This window comes from Neophocaena asiaeorientalis, unplaced genomic scaffold, assembly GCF_003031525.2.
Source record: "Neophocaena asiaeorientalis asiaeorientalis breed wild unplaced genomic scaffold, Neophocaena_asiaeorientalis_V1.1 scaffold685, whole genome shotgun sequence".
NCBI lineage: Eukaryota > Metazoa > Chordata > Mammalia > Artiodactyla > Phocoenidae > Neophocaena > Neophocaena asiaeorientalis.
This window is the reverse complement of record NW_020174574.1, coordinates 214,952-229,594: the sequence shown is the minus strand read 5'-3', so window position 1 is coordinate 229,594 and position 14,643 is coordinate 214,952. Positions and strand designations below refer to the sequence as shown.

At 44.5% G+C, this 14,643-nt stretch overlaps 1 protein-coding gene across 2 annotated transcripts in view; it reads right to left on the bottom strand.

The window, feature by feature from the left end:
* Positions 1-10,726: 10,726 nt before the first annotated feature.
* SMC1A (structural maintenance of chromosomes 1A) overlaps positions 10,727-14,643 on the bottom strand; it is a 33,485-nt gene continuing 29,568 nt past the window's right edge. Inside the window, exons 23-25 of one of the 2 annotated variants that reach the window (XM_024758002.1) lie at positions 13,588-13,661; positions 13,312-13,424; positions 10,727-12,882 (exon numbers count right to left, since the gene is read on the bottom strand). In XM_024758002.1, coding sequence (XP_024613770.1) covers positions 12,799-12,882; positions 13,312-13,424; positions 13,588-13,661 — 271 coding nt within the window. In that variant the 3' untranslated portion in view covers positions 10,727-12,798. Of the gene's footprint in view, positions 12,883-13,311; positions 13,425-13,492; positions 13,662-14,643 lie in introns of those variants that run through there. The other variant, XM_024758001.1, reaches the window with a different exon arrangement.

Sequence of the window (14,643 nt, the reverse complement as noted above, 5' to 3'; positions counted from 1 at the left end):
TACAAAGTCCACTACAAAGGAGTAAACTAAGAAAGAGGAAGATATGGGGTCCAGGAAAGATTGGGTCCAACCCAGAAGAGTAATGAAGGGACGTCCCAGGATGACAGTTGTGCTGCAGGCCTATAGAGCAATAAGTCCAAATTGGAGCAGAAGACGGAGGGCTCCAGGAGGGAGGTATCTGGGAAAAAAGGGGATTCAAACGATTTTATACTTTCCTTAAGAATTTGGAACAACTTAAGAAGGAGATAAAGCCAGACAATGCAAGGAAAAGAGAAAGGCAATTAGAAACTCCAGGAAAAAAAAATTGTATAAGAAAAGAAATGTAATCCAAGTACACTGATTGGAGCATTAGGAACAACATTTACATAATCATAATAACATAAACATTTTATTGACTTTAAGCTTTTAGAATGACCTGTCAGCAAAGTATGGATGACTTAATTTTGGTTATAGAACAGAATGTAAATATTATTAATCTTGTTAGTATAGAAGTAAAAGTATAAATGTTGATAGAGTGAAAGAGGGAATATAAGTCTATTACTTAAAGGTACAAAGGTAAGAAATAGAGGATATATAACTAGTGATATGTTTATATTGGGGCATTGGAGGAGGGCAGTTGGGTGGTATTAATAGCAGGAAGTCAACAGATAATGTCTGAAAGTGATAAGTTGATAAATAGAAAAAATTGTATATTATTTAGAGATATGAAGATTATTATCAGAAAAGTAAAAAATAAGCAGTTATAAGTAGACTAGTTGATTTCCAGGACAAGATAGTAGACTTACCACATGTTTATCTCCACTCCCACCTGAAACCTTGCTAAAATGATAGTAAAGGAATTTTTAAAAAGTATAAAAACACAATGATGAAGAGAATGTCCATCAGGAGCAGGTCCCTCAGCAAAAGAGAGATTCCAACAAATGTCTGGAAGATAGGAAGTAAATGGAGAAATGGTGACTGATGAAGCATGGTGGAGGAAGCCACAGCCTGGAGTATGCATGGAGGTGATGCCACCGAGGAAGGAGTTGATCTCTCTCTGCAGAAGCCTGGAGTGTCTTGGGTCTTAACAATGCCAGGTATGGTATAGAGTGGGAGTGAGATGTGGGGCTGAAAACAGGGAGATTAACTGGAAGGCTGTATATCAAACTGTTAACCCACCACCCTGTGTACAATTCACAGCAGCCAGGTGTCTACTCATTAGGCAAAACCAGAGGTTTCTTATTGAAGGAAACTGAACAACCTTGGAGAAAAGATCTTTGCATTTTGGCACAGCATAGTAGTCAGCTATTCTCCAATCATCCTAAAGGTAAGCCACCAGTCACCTAGCTCTGTACCCCATATACAGAGCTTCCAATCAAATTTTATTGCTACATTCTTAAATATGAGTAAACAACTATTGATCACCGGGTATTTGAGAAAAGACTACAAATTGAAAGAGATCAAAATACACAAATGAGGGAAAACAAATCCCAAAGGAAATAAATATTTCAAAGAACACAATGAAATATAAAAATACCTCTATTATTCTCAGAAAGATTCAAGATAATAGTGCATCCATTAAACAAGAACAGGATGCTATAAGAAAGGAAAAGATAACATGAATGGATATTTGGAAATTTTAAAATGTGATTGGCAAAATGAAAAGGAATGTTAATAGAAGAGTTGGAAAATAAAGTTAAATCTTCTTCCAGAAGGTAAACAAAAGAGAGAGAGAGAGAACTAGGAAGGGAGAGGGAGGGAGCGGGGAAGTGTGGCAGCAGTTGAGAGAACAGATAAAAATACAAAAGATCAATTCAGAAGGTCTAACATCCAACTTTAAGGAGCTCCAGGAGAGAACAACAACAATAACAAAAACAAAAACAGAAAAGAGGAATGTATCAAAGAAATAATATAAGACAATTCCCGGAGTTAAAGAACTTCAAAATGAAGGGACCTAACCAATGACCATCACAATGAATGACAAATCCCCAAACTTAAACACATAATTAAGAAATTTTAGAACACCAAGAATACAGTTTTAAAAAAATAACTATTTAAAGGTGTGTGTGGGGGTGGCTGGAGTAAAAGTACTTTCCCCTATTCTTCTCCCCAAGTACAGCTAAAATCCTGGGATATTACATATAAATATAAGAAGACTGAGAGGTGGAGAGAAGGCAAACCTCCTGGGGACCTCAGTAGCAGAGGAGCGACATGGTAGTGAGTTCCCTTGGTTTGCTTTTTGCCTCACATAGCCAAGACTTGGTGCTGGAGAAGATGGCAATTAGATAATAACCACTCTACTCCAGCCAAACACAAAAGAAAAAACTGTGGCCCCACCAGCAAAGGCCAAGTGGGGAGCCTAGACTTCTACCTTTGCTGGCTATAAAGAATAACTCTTCCCCCTTCTCAATGGGGTGCTGTCAGAGAAGGCTGTGTGGGGAGCCAGAACTACCACCCTCACCCAAGAATCATGAGGAAACCCTCCTTCTGGGGTGTGAACAGAGATTGAGTGAGGGTCCTGGACTTCCATGCCCATCTGGTAGTAACAAGGCAGCATCCCCTCTTTCACTGCTGGAACAGTGTCTAAGGAGACAAGCTAAAACAATTAAATAATCCTCGTATTGGACTTCCCTGGTGGCACAATGGTTAAGAATCTGCCTGCCAATGCAGGGGACATGGGTTCGATCCCTGGTCCAGGAAGATTCCACATGCCATGGAGCAACTAAGCCCATGCACCACTAACTACTAAGCCTGTTCTCTAGAGCCCGTGAGCTTCAACTACTGAGCCCGCGTGCCACAACTAATGAAGCCCGTGTGCCTAGAGTCCGTGCTCCACAACAAGAGAAGCCACTGCAATGAGAAGCCTGTGCACCGCAACGAAGAGTTGCCCCCGATCGCCACAACTAGAGAAAGCCTGAGTGCAGCAACGAAGACCCAATGCAGCCAAAACTAACTAAATAAATCAATTTATTTTTTTAAAAAAATCCTCGTATTTAACACCATACCCAAAGTGCCCAGGCTTCAATAGAAAATCACTTATGTTACCAAGAACCAAGAAAATCTCAACTTGAATGAGAAAAGACACTCAATAGACTCCAACACCAAGATGACAGAGATGTTAAAAATCATCTGACATGGGTTTTTAAGGAGACATCATAAAAATGCCTCAATGTACAACTAGGAATATGCTTAAAACAAGTGGAAAAACAGAAACTGTCAACAAAAAAATAGAAGATATAAAGAAGAATCAAATGGAAATTTTAGAACTGAAAAATACAATAACCCAAACAAAAACCTCAATGGATGGGCTAACAGCAAAATGTAGGGGACAGAGGAAAGAATCAGTTAACTTGAATATAGAACAATAGAAATTACCCAATCTAGAAAACAGAGAGAAAATAGACTGGGAAAAAAGTGAACAGAGACTCAGGGACCTGTGACACTATAAGAAAAAATATAACATTCATGTCACTGAGATCCCAGGAGAGAAGAAATAGAGATGGGTAGAACTATGTAAAATCAATTAGACTCAGACTAATATTAGGCTTCTTATCCTCAAAATTGGATGTTAGAGGAAAGTGGAGCAATGCCTTCAAAGTTCTATGGGAAAATGATGTTGAACCTCAAACTTTAGGGCACATCCCTGGTGGTCCAGTGGTTAAGACTCTGCGCTTCCACTGCAGGGGGCATGGGTTTGATCCCTGGTCAGGGAACTATGATCCTGCATGCTGCATGGCCAAAAAAACCCAAAAAACAAACAAACAAAAAAACCCAAAACAAACTTCTGCCGAGTATAAGAATGGAATATGGATATTTTCAGATATGCAAAGACCCAGGAAGTCTACCCCCAACACAACCTTTTTGAGAAAGTTACTTGAGGATGTATACTATCAAAACAATGGAAAAAATAAACAAAACAAAAACCGTGGGAACCAGTAAACAGTAGATATAACCAAGGAAAGCTGTGAAGGAAAGTCTCAAAATGACAGCCATGCATCAGGCCTAGAGAGCAACTAGTACAGATTTGAGAAAGGAGATGGAGGGCTCCAAGAAAAAGGTCTTTTTCTTTTTTGGTGGGGGGGTGGACTTGATGTACTTAATGTGATAGAGATTTTGGGAAAGAAAAAAATGGAATATATGAAAAAGTAAAATAGTGAAAGAGAAGCAAAGAATTAGAAACTTCAGGAAAAATGAAAAACTGCTACAAGGAAAAAATTATAAAAGTACATAATTGGGACTTCCCTGGTGGTGCAGTGGTTAAGAATCCACCTGCCATTGCAGGGGACACGGGTTTGAGCCCTGGTCTGGGAAGATCCCACATGCCGCGGAGCAACTAAGCCCATGCACCACAACTACTGAGCCTGCGCTCTAGAGCCTGCAAGCCACAACTACTGAAGCCTGTGCACCTAAAGCCCGTGCTCCTCAACAAGAGAAGCCACCGCAATGAGAAGCCCACGCACCACAACAAAGAGTAGCCCCCGCTCGCCACAACTAGAGAAAGCCCGCGCACAGCAACGAAGACCCAATGCAACCAAAAATAAAAAATATAAATTTATTTTAAAAAAGTACATAATTGGCTCTGCAATGAACAATTAGTCATATTAATATAATAACTGCTTATTGCTTTTAAACTTTTAGAATCAAACTATTAAACTGTAGACAAAACACACAGAAAAAGCCTTAATCATGTTTACAGAACAGAATTCAATGTTACCAACTTTGACACATAAAAGACCAGATGACAGAAGTTGAGAGGTTGAACTGTGGGGAAGAAAGCGAAAAGATATTCTCAGCTAACAAAATTCTGGTCAAGAAAAATTGTCTCATGGAACAAGGAATCACAATATTGCTTAAATTCAGAAAAGTATCTAATAGAGAAACTAAATTATATTAGAAGCAGGAAGGACAAGAGTTGAACTTGGTGTAAATTATCTAAATCCTCATCTGTCATAGCAGGACATCAATGGGTAATGCCTGAAACTGATAAAAGACAAATCACATGGCATAGTATTTAGATATGGAGATAACAATCAGAAGAAATAACTAAAAGTGGTTGCTAATAACTAAAGCTGGTAGAACGGTGGTGGGGATGTGTGGGTCAGTAGACTCTTTTCATTTCCTTTTGTACTAATTTGAGTTTATTGATTTGTTTTCTGAACAACGTGCATGCATTACTTCTATTTTAAAATGAACGTGTATTTAAAATTAATTTTTAAAAGCAGAAAAAGGACACTCCTCCCCACCACTTACTCCCTCCCCGCAAATTCCCTTGTCCCTGCAGACCTAATGGCAGCAGAATTTACAAATATTTGAGAAACCTTGAAGTCTCCCTTCCTGCCTCTCCCTTAAATGCAGCTCTACTGCAGTCAAACTTGAATATTCGTTAGCCCAAGCTTGCCATACTTATGCTCATCTCCTTGCTTGGAAAAAAAATTACTCCTTATCTCCATTAGTTGGAGTCTTCCTTATTCTTCAAGGCTCAGCTCAAATTCTACCTCCTCCAAAAAGTCTTCCTTAGTCCCCTGGCAGAACTTCCTTCGTCCTCGGTGACTCCCGAGTCTTCATTCATGCCTCTAGTTATGACACTTACATGTTGTTTCTTCAAGTATGTTATTCAGGTCAATGTTTCATGCCCCCACCATCCTTCAAAGCAGCTATCAGAGTGATCTTCCTAAAATACCAATCTGATTCTGTCACTTCCCTGCTTCAAACCCTTCTATGGCTTCCCATTGCCCATAGAATCAAAGCTAAGCTTGACTCCCTGGCTTCCACCATTTCTTCCACTGCTCCCCCCAAAATCCATGTGCTTTCACACTCTTTATGTAATTTTGCTTAGGCAGCTCTTCTGCTTGGAATATTCTTTCCCCCATTTCTCCATGGTAAACAGCAGCTCTTCCTTCAAGACTCAGTTCAAGTACCCCCTTCTCTATAAAGGCTTTCCTGATTACTCCCTCCATCCCACCCCACCCCAGGAAGAACAATCCGATGGTCTTATATTCTCTACTCTGCCTCATCTAGACTTCTGTTAGATCATTTGTCACAGTTGGTGCACTTATCTGCTTACTTATCTGAGTCTCCAGGTAAACTGTGACTTCCTGGAGTTCGGGGAGTATATCTCATCTCCAGAACCAAGCACAGGGCCTGACATGCAGCAGGAACTCAATGTATGCTTGCTGAACAAATGGATGAAAAAGTTATGACCGAGTGAATACTGGAAAGAACAAATGAGCAAATGCTTATATTAATGCATGAATGAATAAGTTAATAAGTGAATGATGACCAGACGAATGAATGAGAAAAAGAAGCCAATGAGTAAATGATTGAAAAGTGCCTGTGCCAGTGAGGGTATGAGAGAAGAATGAATAAATTCCCACCTCTGTGTCTCGGTTCAAACCCACCTGGAAGACCTTCTGCCCTGCTCTTCACCCATCTAAAGTGCACGCCACAGTGTTAACCTCTTTTAGATTACAAGGAACAGACACACTCAGGTTAGTGATGGAGATTTATTGAAGCATTCACAGGGAAATAAGGAAGACAAAAACAGCTACACAGGCAGCCTCACAGAACAGAAACTTGAAAATGGTTCATGATCCAAAGCAGCTCTAAAGCCTGGCTTATCTTGTCACCCCCTCAGCTGCAGGCATCTGTTGCTCCCTTCTCTAGTGCTTCCCAAAATGGTGACTCAACTTCTTTCTGGCAGTATTTATACTCCTCCTACTGCTACTGACTACCTTTTCTCTGCTCCCCTCCTCCCTAGCCCATGGCCTTCAGGGCCTCAAAGCTTCTGGGCCTCCTGGCTCCTGCAGCTTCCTGGCTTCTGGGGCTTCAGTTCCAATTAATCCAGGGCTTCTATGTGCTGTAATTTCTGCTTGCCTTGTCTATCCTGCTGCCTCTTTGATTCCTGATGCCTTGCTGCCACGTGGTTGCAGCTACCTTGTGGCTCTTGCAGTCTCATCGCTTCTGCTGCCTCATGGATCTTGTCTGTTCAAGCCATATGCTGCTTCGTTAATCTCACAGATTCAGGGTTTTGTCTCATGATTTCTGTTCCTCATGGCTACTGCTACATCGTGGCTCCTATTGCTTCATGGCTTGTGCCCTTTTGACCCATTGTCTTGCTGCTTCATGGCTTCTGCTACCTGTGGCTCCACATTCTAATGATGTCTCATTATTTCTGCAGCTTTCTCCTTGCTTTCACTGTTCAGTTTCTGACACCCTTCATCCACCACCACTCCTGCCTTGATAAATTCTAATTAACTGTTCACTTCTTCTGAATGCCTCACATTCAACCTCCCTGAAAAAGCATCTGATTGTTTCATATATTTGCCATCCGATACAGCCCATCACTAGGAGGCAGAGTTCTTACATCATTCCACCTAGTAGGCCACTGGCCAGCTTAGAGACTGGCTGTCCTTGAGTAAGATACTACCCCAACTTAACCATCTGTGGCCAGGACTGTGAGGTCACATGGTACAGAACATGGCAACTCATGCTTAAGAAACCCCTTAGAAGGGACTGTGGGCATGGCAGGTCCGCTGAGGGCTTCCAGAAGGGGGCAGTGTAATTGGTAAGCTGCTTCTTGGGCTGTCCAGTACATCGACCTTCAAGGCCAACCTAAGTCCCACCTTCTCCATGGCCTCCTCTCCCTGTCCTGATCTGCAATGGGAGAAATCAAGGCTCTAGGGGCAATGCGGAAAGGGAACTTAGGTTCCAGTTCTGGCTCCAACACTTCCTAGTAGAGGGGCCTTGGGCAAGTTCCCTCCCCTCTGAGAGCCTCAGGAAGGGGTTAGACAAAATCCTAAATTCCCTTACAGGTCTGACATCTGGGTATCTCCCTTTAGGTTACTGTATAAGGGATATAAGTCTTATCTGGGGAAGCCCACAAAAACATCTGAGGTACGAAAGAGGGAGTCAGAGTCCTGGCTTGGAAAAGCACAGGAGGTGCTTAGCCAAGATTTATTGAACTTGATGAATGAATCAATGGCGGGGGGGGGGGGGGGGGGAACCACACAGCACACAAAGAATGTTTACCTAACTTGAGGAATTCCAGTTGCTGAGGAGGCTGGAAGGAGATTCTGAGTCAGATGGATAAGGAAAAAGAATGACTGAGATAGGGTAGGAATCTTGGCTATTAACGAGTATTCATTCTATCCTCTCAGTCACCCTCCACATCCAATAATCAGTCACCAAGTCTGCTTCATCATCTTCCTTTAACAGCTCATCTCCAATCCATTCCCACTGCCCTTGCCCTTGAGTGGGCCTAGTATTTTCAACTGTTCCCTAACTAATCTGTCTCCCCTCTCTCCCTCACAAATGCATTCATTCATTCAAAAACTATTTATTAGGTGCCTGTTTGGGGTCACGCACTGTGCTTTTTGCTGGGGATATACCAGTAGCAGGATAACCCCAGGCTGACCGTTGTGGTGCTTACAGCTTATTCAGAGAGACAAAACAAGCAAATGTAAAACAATGTGAGAATTGAACAAGGAAACTACAGGCATGGGAGCATACAGCTTGAGCATCTAACCTAATCTATTTCCACACTGGCTGGCCAGAAAGGGGTTTGTTAAAATCACATCTTATCTGGAGTCTCCTCTGCTTAAAACTATTCCACGGCTCCCCTGCTGTCTCCAACCCACAATTCCCAAACCTGGCTGCACCCTGGAGTTGTGTGCAGACCTTTATAAGCACTCCAGATCCTAAGGCCCCCACTCCAATTATGGAAATTGAATTTTTAGAGGTTGGGGCCCAGGATGCCCCAAGTGTTTCTGGTGCACAGCCAGTTTGAGAACCACACTGTCCTACGAGGTAAATCTGCTCTGTAGCCAGGCTCTTACGACCCTCTTCAAATCTGGTTCCTGACTACCTCTCTAGCTTCATTTCCTGCTGCTTTTCCCCAGCCCAGGAAACCTTATGCTTCCGTATTTCTGAATTGCTAGGATGTTTCTTGCCTTCAGGTCTTCGTGCATACTGTTCTATCTGGAAACTCCTTCCACTTCTTCCTCAACTGGCTAATTCCTGCCAGTCCCCCAAGAGTCAGCTCAGGTGTCACTTCCTAGACTAGAGGACGTCTTCCCTGAACCTCTACCTAAGCTAGATGCCCCTCCTTTATCCATGCTCCTGTCAGAGCACTGATCACACTGCTTTATGAATTGCCTCCCCAACTAGACAGTGAGTTCCTCAAAGACAGGAGAAAGATTTGACTCATGTTTGTGTCCCGAGACTAAGGCTACCGGGTCCAGAACATAAGGGAGTCAACCTAGTGTCCTCCAACTAGCCCTAGGGATTCTATTTAGATCCAGCTGGCTCTTGGAAACACACACCATGGTGTCTGCTCTTCTCTGGGCACAGCCTGCACTAAGCACGTGTTGCCTTGTGATGATAGAAGGTGGTGTGGCACAAGGGAAAGCACTGGGCAAGCACAGAGGAGATCCCAGTGGAAGTCTAGGCTCTGCCAGCGAACCACTGGAATCTCAGACAAGTCATCTCACCTCTCTGATCCTCAGGATTTAAATCTTTTGGAGCACTTCTGTTCCTATGTCCCAGGGTCTTATCCTAAGGCATCTCATGTAATGCTTTCTACCTCATGAGGTAGGGATTACTCAGATTATCATCCACACCTACTGAATTAGATTTCCAGGGGTGGGACCAGAGCAAGGAGCTCCACATCCTTTGGACATGGGGGTGCAGCAGGGAACTGCTGCTTTTCATTATAAGCCCTTCTGTACTATTTTATTTTCTAACTGGTGTATATATTGCTTTGATTTTTAAAAAGGAAAAAGAGGGAGTTCCCTGGTGGCCTAGTGGTTAGGATTCTGGGCTTTCACTACCATGGCCCGGGTTCAATCTCTGGTCAGAGAACTGAGATCCTGCTAGCTGCGTGGTGCAACCAAAAAAAAAGGAAAAGGAAAAAGCTTCGCAGGTAAGGTTGATAACCACCCTTAGAGGGGAGAAAGCTCAAGACTGAATTGGAGGGTGTGGGTTCAAACCCTCACTGTTATCTGGTAGCTGGGTGGTTTAACCTTGCTGGGCCTCAGTCTCCTCATCTGCAAAGTGGGAAGAATAGCAATCATTTTTAAAATAATTAATTAATTAATTAATTGATTTTTGGCTGTGTCGGGTCCTCGTTTCTGTGTGAGGGCTTTCTCTAGTTGCAGCGAGCGGGGGCCACTCTTCATCGCGGTGCACGGGCCTCTCACTATCGCGGCCTCTCTTGTTGCGGAGCACAGGCTCCAGATGCGCAGGCTCAGTAGTTGTGGCTCACTGGCCCAGTTGCTCTGCGGCATGTGGGATCTTCCCAGACCAGGGCTCGAACCCGTGTCCCCTGCATTGGCAGGCAGACTCTCAACCACTGCGCCACCAGGAAAGTCCCCTGCATTGGCAGGCAGACTCTCAACCACTGCGCCACCAGGAAAGCCCAGCAATCGCTACCTTTAAAGTCCTGTTATAATCTACATGCCAGCCAAATTGCTTCAGATATATTTCATTTCATCTTCCTTACACTGCTGCAAGGTAGGTGTATATTATCTCCTTTCCTACATTAGGAAACTGAGGCTCAAGGAGGTGAACTAACAGGTTCAAGTTTCTACAGCTAGTATTTGAACCAGGGTGACTCCCCAGTTGTGCTGTTCCACATATGCCAGCATTTCCCAAATTACAGCACACATACCACTAGTGGTATGTGACTTCTTTGGTTGAACACAGACAAATTTATTTTGTTTTGATAGCTATCCCTTTTAATATGTATTAGAAAATACATACTTATTAGCACATCAAACCCATGGTTTCACGGTTATCACTACTCAGGATGAAATGAAGTAGATAACGATATTAGACCCAAGACAACCTCAAGAAAAATACTGAGTAAACAGTACAGAAAGGCAATTTGGAAGTATCTATTAAAAACAAAAATATAAATAACCTACGATTCTGTAATTCAACTTGTAGGAATCAACCCTAGGTAAATTTTCACACACGCACACACGATGCTCCTGCGTAGTATCCTTATAACAGCAAAACCAGAAGAGTCTTACTGTCTATCACACGAGAAATAGGTAAATAAAATGTGGCAGAGTCATATCATGGCAATCTACATAACAATTACTAAGGATGAACTGCATCTACATTTAGCAACATGCATATATCTCAAAAACATTGCTAAGAAAGAAAACTGCAGAATGATTCAATATACCATCTGCATTAAACACAGTATTTTCAATGAACTCATACGTAAAAGTCTTAAAACAAAGTCAAGATGGATGTACAACAGACATTATAGCAATTGAGGGGGGAGGGGGAATGGTAGTCGAATGAAGTTAGCTTTATTTGCAACAATCTAATTTCTTAAAAAGAAAATGGATTCATGCATTACTTGGGTAATTAGAACTGATTTAACTTTTAAAAAGAAAAAATGTAGTATACAGATCGGACAAGATGATGGTCTGACAGTATACATGAACAAGCAAAGACCAACCTCATGGCAGCAGACTGCACTGCCTCTGCAGTGTCTGCAACTAATGCAGTTAGTTCCCAGAAGGAACATTACACACAGCCAGGATGCGGCCCAGGCTACCTCTCCCCTACTTCCTCACAACCCAGATTGGGGCTTAGGCACCCAGTTATCATACATGATTGAAGCGATAGAGTTCCTTAGGTCCTCCACTTACCAGGTAAACCCCATCAATGCCCTGGAACTTTCCCAATAACCAGGGCATTCAACACCTCCCAGATTTGGAGGCTCCTTCTGTCCCTAACAACTGGGATCAGAAGCCCTCAGGGGTTAGGCATGAGAAGGCTTGGATTCTGAGGGGTCGGCACCTAGTGGGCTCCAAGCAGGGATAAGGCCTCCAGTGAGGAGTTTGACATCATTAAATACTACGAGGTAGGTAAATACTGTTAGCCCCATTTTACAGTTGAGGAAACAGGCACAAGAAAGGTCAAATGACTTGCCCAGTGTCAAGCTAGTAAGTGATAAAAAAAATGGGACTAGAACTGTCCCCAGAGCCTAGGCTCTGCTCCTAGCACCCAACCAAATCCTACCAACTTGTCAAGGTCCAGCTCAAATGTGACCTCCAGGAAGCCTGGAGCTGATCATCCTCTTCTCAAATTCAAAGCACCTATACATGATTCAGCTAACCACAGGAACTCATGAACCCACTAGCATCTCCTTAGTAGGAGGGTAGAGATCATGTCTGATTCAGTTCTGTATTCCTAGCATAGAGTCTGACAAAGAGGGTGTTCAGTATGTATTCGATGAACACAGGAAATGAATGAAAGCATTAATGAGTGAATGAGGGTGGTTTCACGTAACGGCCTGAATCCTGAGGTCTGGAATAACTATGCCCAGCGTCGGGGTGCTGTCATACTAAGCTCTCTTGGAATCAAATTCAGCCTAGGCTCCTTCTAAAATGGGTCTCCAATATCTTTATTATTTTGCAAACACACCCACATGCGCACATGTGGACACATATACACACATGTACATACCACACACAAGCAAAATGCAGGGGGCCCAAGGAACCCATGATTATGGGTGACGGGGTAAGGTCCAGGGTGGCGGAAGGGGGGATGGACAGATGGCCCTGTTCAGCTCAGTTCAGCTTAGCACCTCGTTCCAGAGGCCAGGATGCTCCCTGAAGCTCAGGAATTTTTGCTCCAGAACTAACATCACCTCTGTTCCTCTTCATGCTTGACAGCAGTGCCTAAATCCCATGACTATACCAAACAGGAACAGGAGGTAGGGAAAGGTTGGAAGCCAAATATCCAGAGATTGGGAGAGGCGTAACTTAGGGATCCAGACCGGGCAGGAGGGCAGAACTACTGCTACTGTTCATTGGGGTTGGGGTTGGCATCTGGGTACTTGGTGAGGTCGAAGGTCAGGACTTTGCTGATCACACAGTCCCCTTGCTGAAGGAGGAGGGAGAAAAAGAAAAATAAAATTGTAAGGAGAGAATTAAGAGGGGTCAAGTGCCCCAGGATTGTGGGGCCTCAAACCCTCCTCCCTACATACCTGCCCAAAGCCCAGGCAATGGTTCTCTGGGTATGAGAGGATGTGCTCAGTCCCATGTACCTTCTTTTCCTATCTCTGCACTCTCCTCCTTTTCTCTGCTGTCTGGCTGCCTCTGCCTCGCCTTTCCACCTGTTCCCAAATGCAATGGCCCTGCCCAGCTGAGCTGGCTAAGCCTCCAGGGCAGGGCTCCAACAAGCCCAGATGGCCATTCAGGACCTGAATCCCTATGCTCCCCCACCCCTGTGCCCCTCCACTGCAGCCTTCCCTTCCTGCCCTGGAAAGTCAGGCAGGGAGTGGGGCTGGCTCCTGAACCAGGACCGCCCTACCTCGGGGTAGACTCCAATGAGGCTCTCAGCCTTGGTGTAAAACTCCTCCTTGAGAGAAATGACGATGGCCTGGAAGTTGCAAGTCGACTGTCGGAGGGTTGGGGGAAGAGAGGCTGAAAAGGAGGCCACTGACTAGCACAGTGTGGATGACCCTGGGCCCAGCCTCCCAGGCACACAGAAGAGGCTGCAGGAATGGCTAGGGCGCACTCAGGAGGTGTTCCCTGAAACCCAGCCCCGACCTGGGGGCCTCCCTCCCGGGCCCCACTTTCCTTGCACCCACCTTGCCAATGTTGGTGTTATCCAGGGCAGCATCTATCTCATCCAGGACGAAGAAGGGGGCTGGCTTGTAGCTGGGAGGGAACCAGTAGGTGAGCTGACACTGATGGGGGCAGGGGAGGGGCATGACAGCCCCAGAGCCCATCATACAGGCCAGCACCCCCTTCCATTTCTTCAGAGATTAAAAAACCCAGGTCTGAATGTTGCCTGAGCCCCTAAAGCCCAATATACCAACTGAGTCCTCCTTTGCATCCAGCCCTGCGCTCCAGGATCCCACAGAACAGAAGACATGATCCTCTCTGGAGCGTCCAGGTTGGCTGGGGAGATAAAGCTGTCCTAGGCTCTGGCCATACTGACCAAGCTACCTGGAGGTCTACCCCACCCACTCACACCATGTCTCCCTGCCTCTGCACATGCTGTACCCTCTGCCTTGGAATGCCTACTGGTCTCTCTGGCTAACTTCTACTTATCCTTTGCATTTCCTGCTCAAGTGTTGGCTGCCCTTGAAAGGCTTTCCCAGATTGGGTTGGTGGCTCTCCTCTGTGCATCCACAGCTCACACGCTCACCCGGTTACAACATTTAGCTCACTGTTTGTTTACACATCTGGCTTCCAGTAGACCATGAGCTCCTCGAAGACAAAAACCATGTCTGACTCATCTGTGTCCCTAATCCCCCAACAAGGTCTGGTACAGAGCAGCCCTCAAGAAATGCTCACTGAATGATGCTGTACAATCAAGCACTAAGTTGTGGGGGGGAGTCAGATTCAAGTACTGTTGGCATTCAGGAGGGGGAGGTCAGGGTATGCCACAGTGGTTGAAGCAGGCTTCCTAGAGGAACAGGAGGAAGAGAATGAGATGTGAAGGGGTGGAAGGTGATGGCCAAGCTAGATTTGCATGAAAAGGGCTTATGAGCCAGCAACCATGTAAGCAAAAGCATGGAGGTGGGACTGAATACATGCAGGAGAAGGCATGCTGAGTGGATGAGGCTGGATTGGGAAGACAGGTCCAGGAAACCAAGGCCAGATATGCTGTAGTAGGTAGGGAAATAGGGATTCA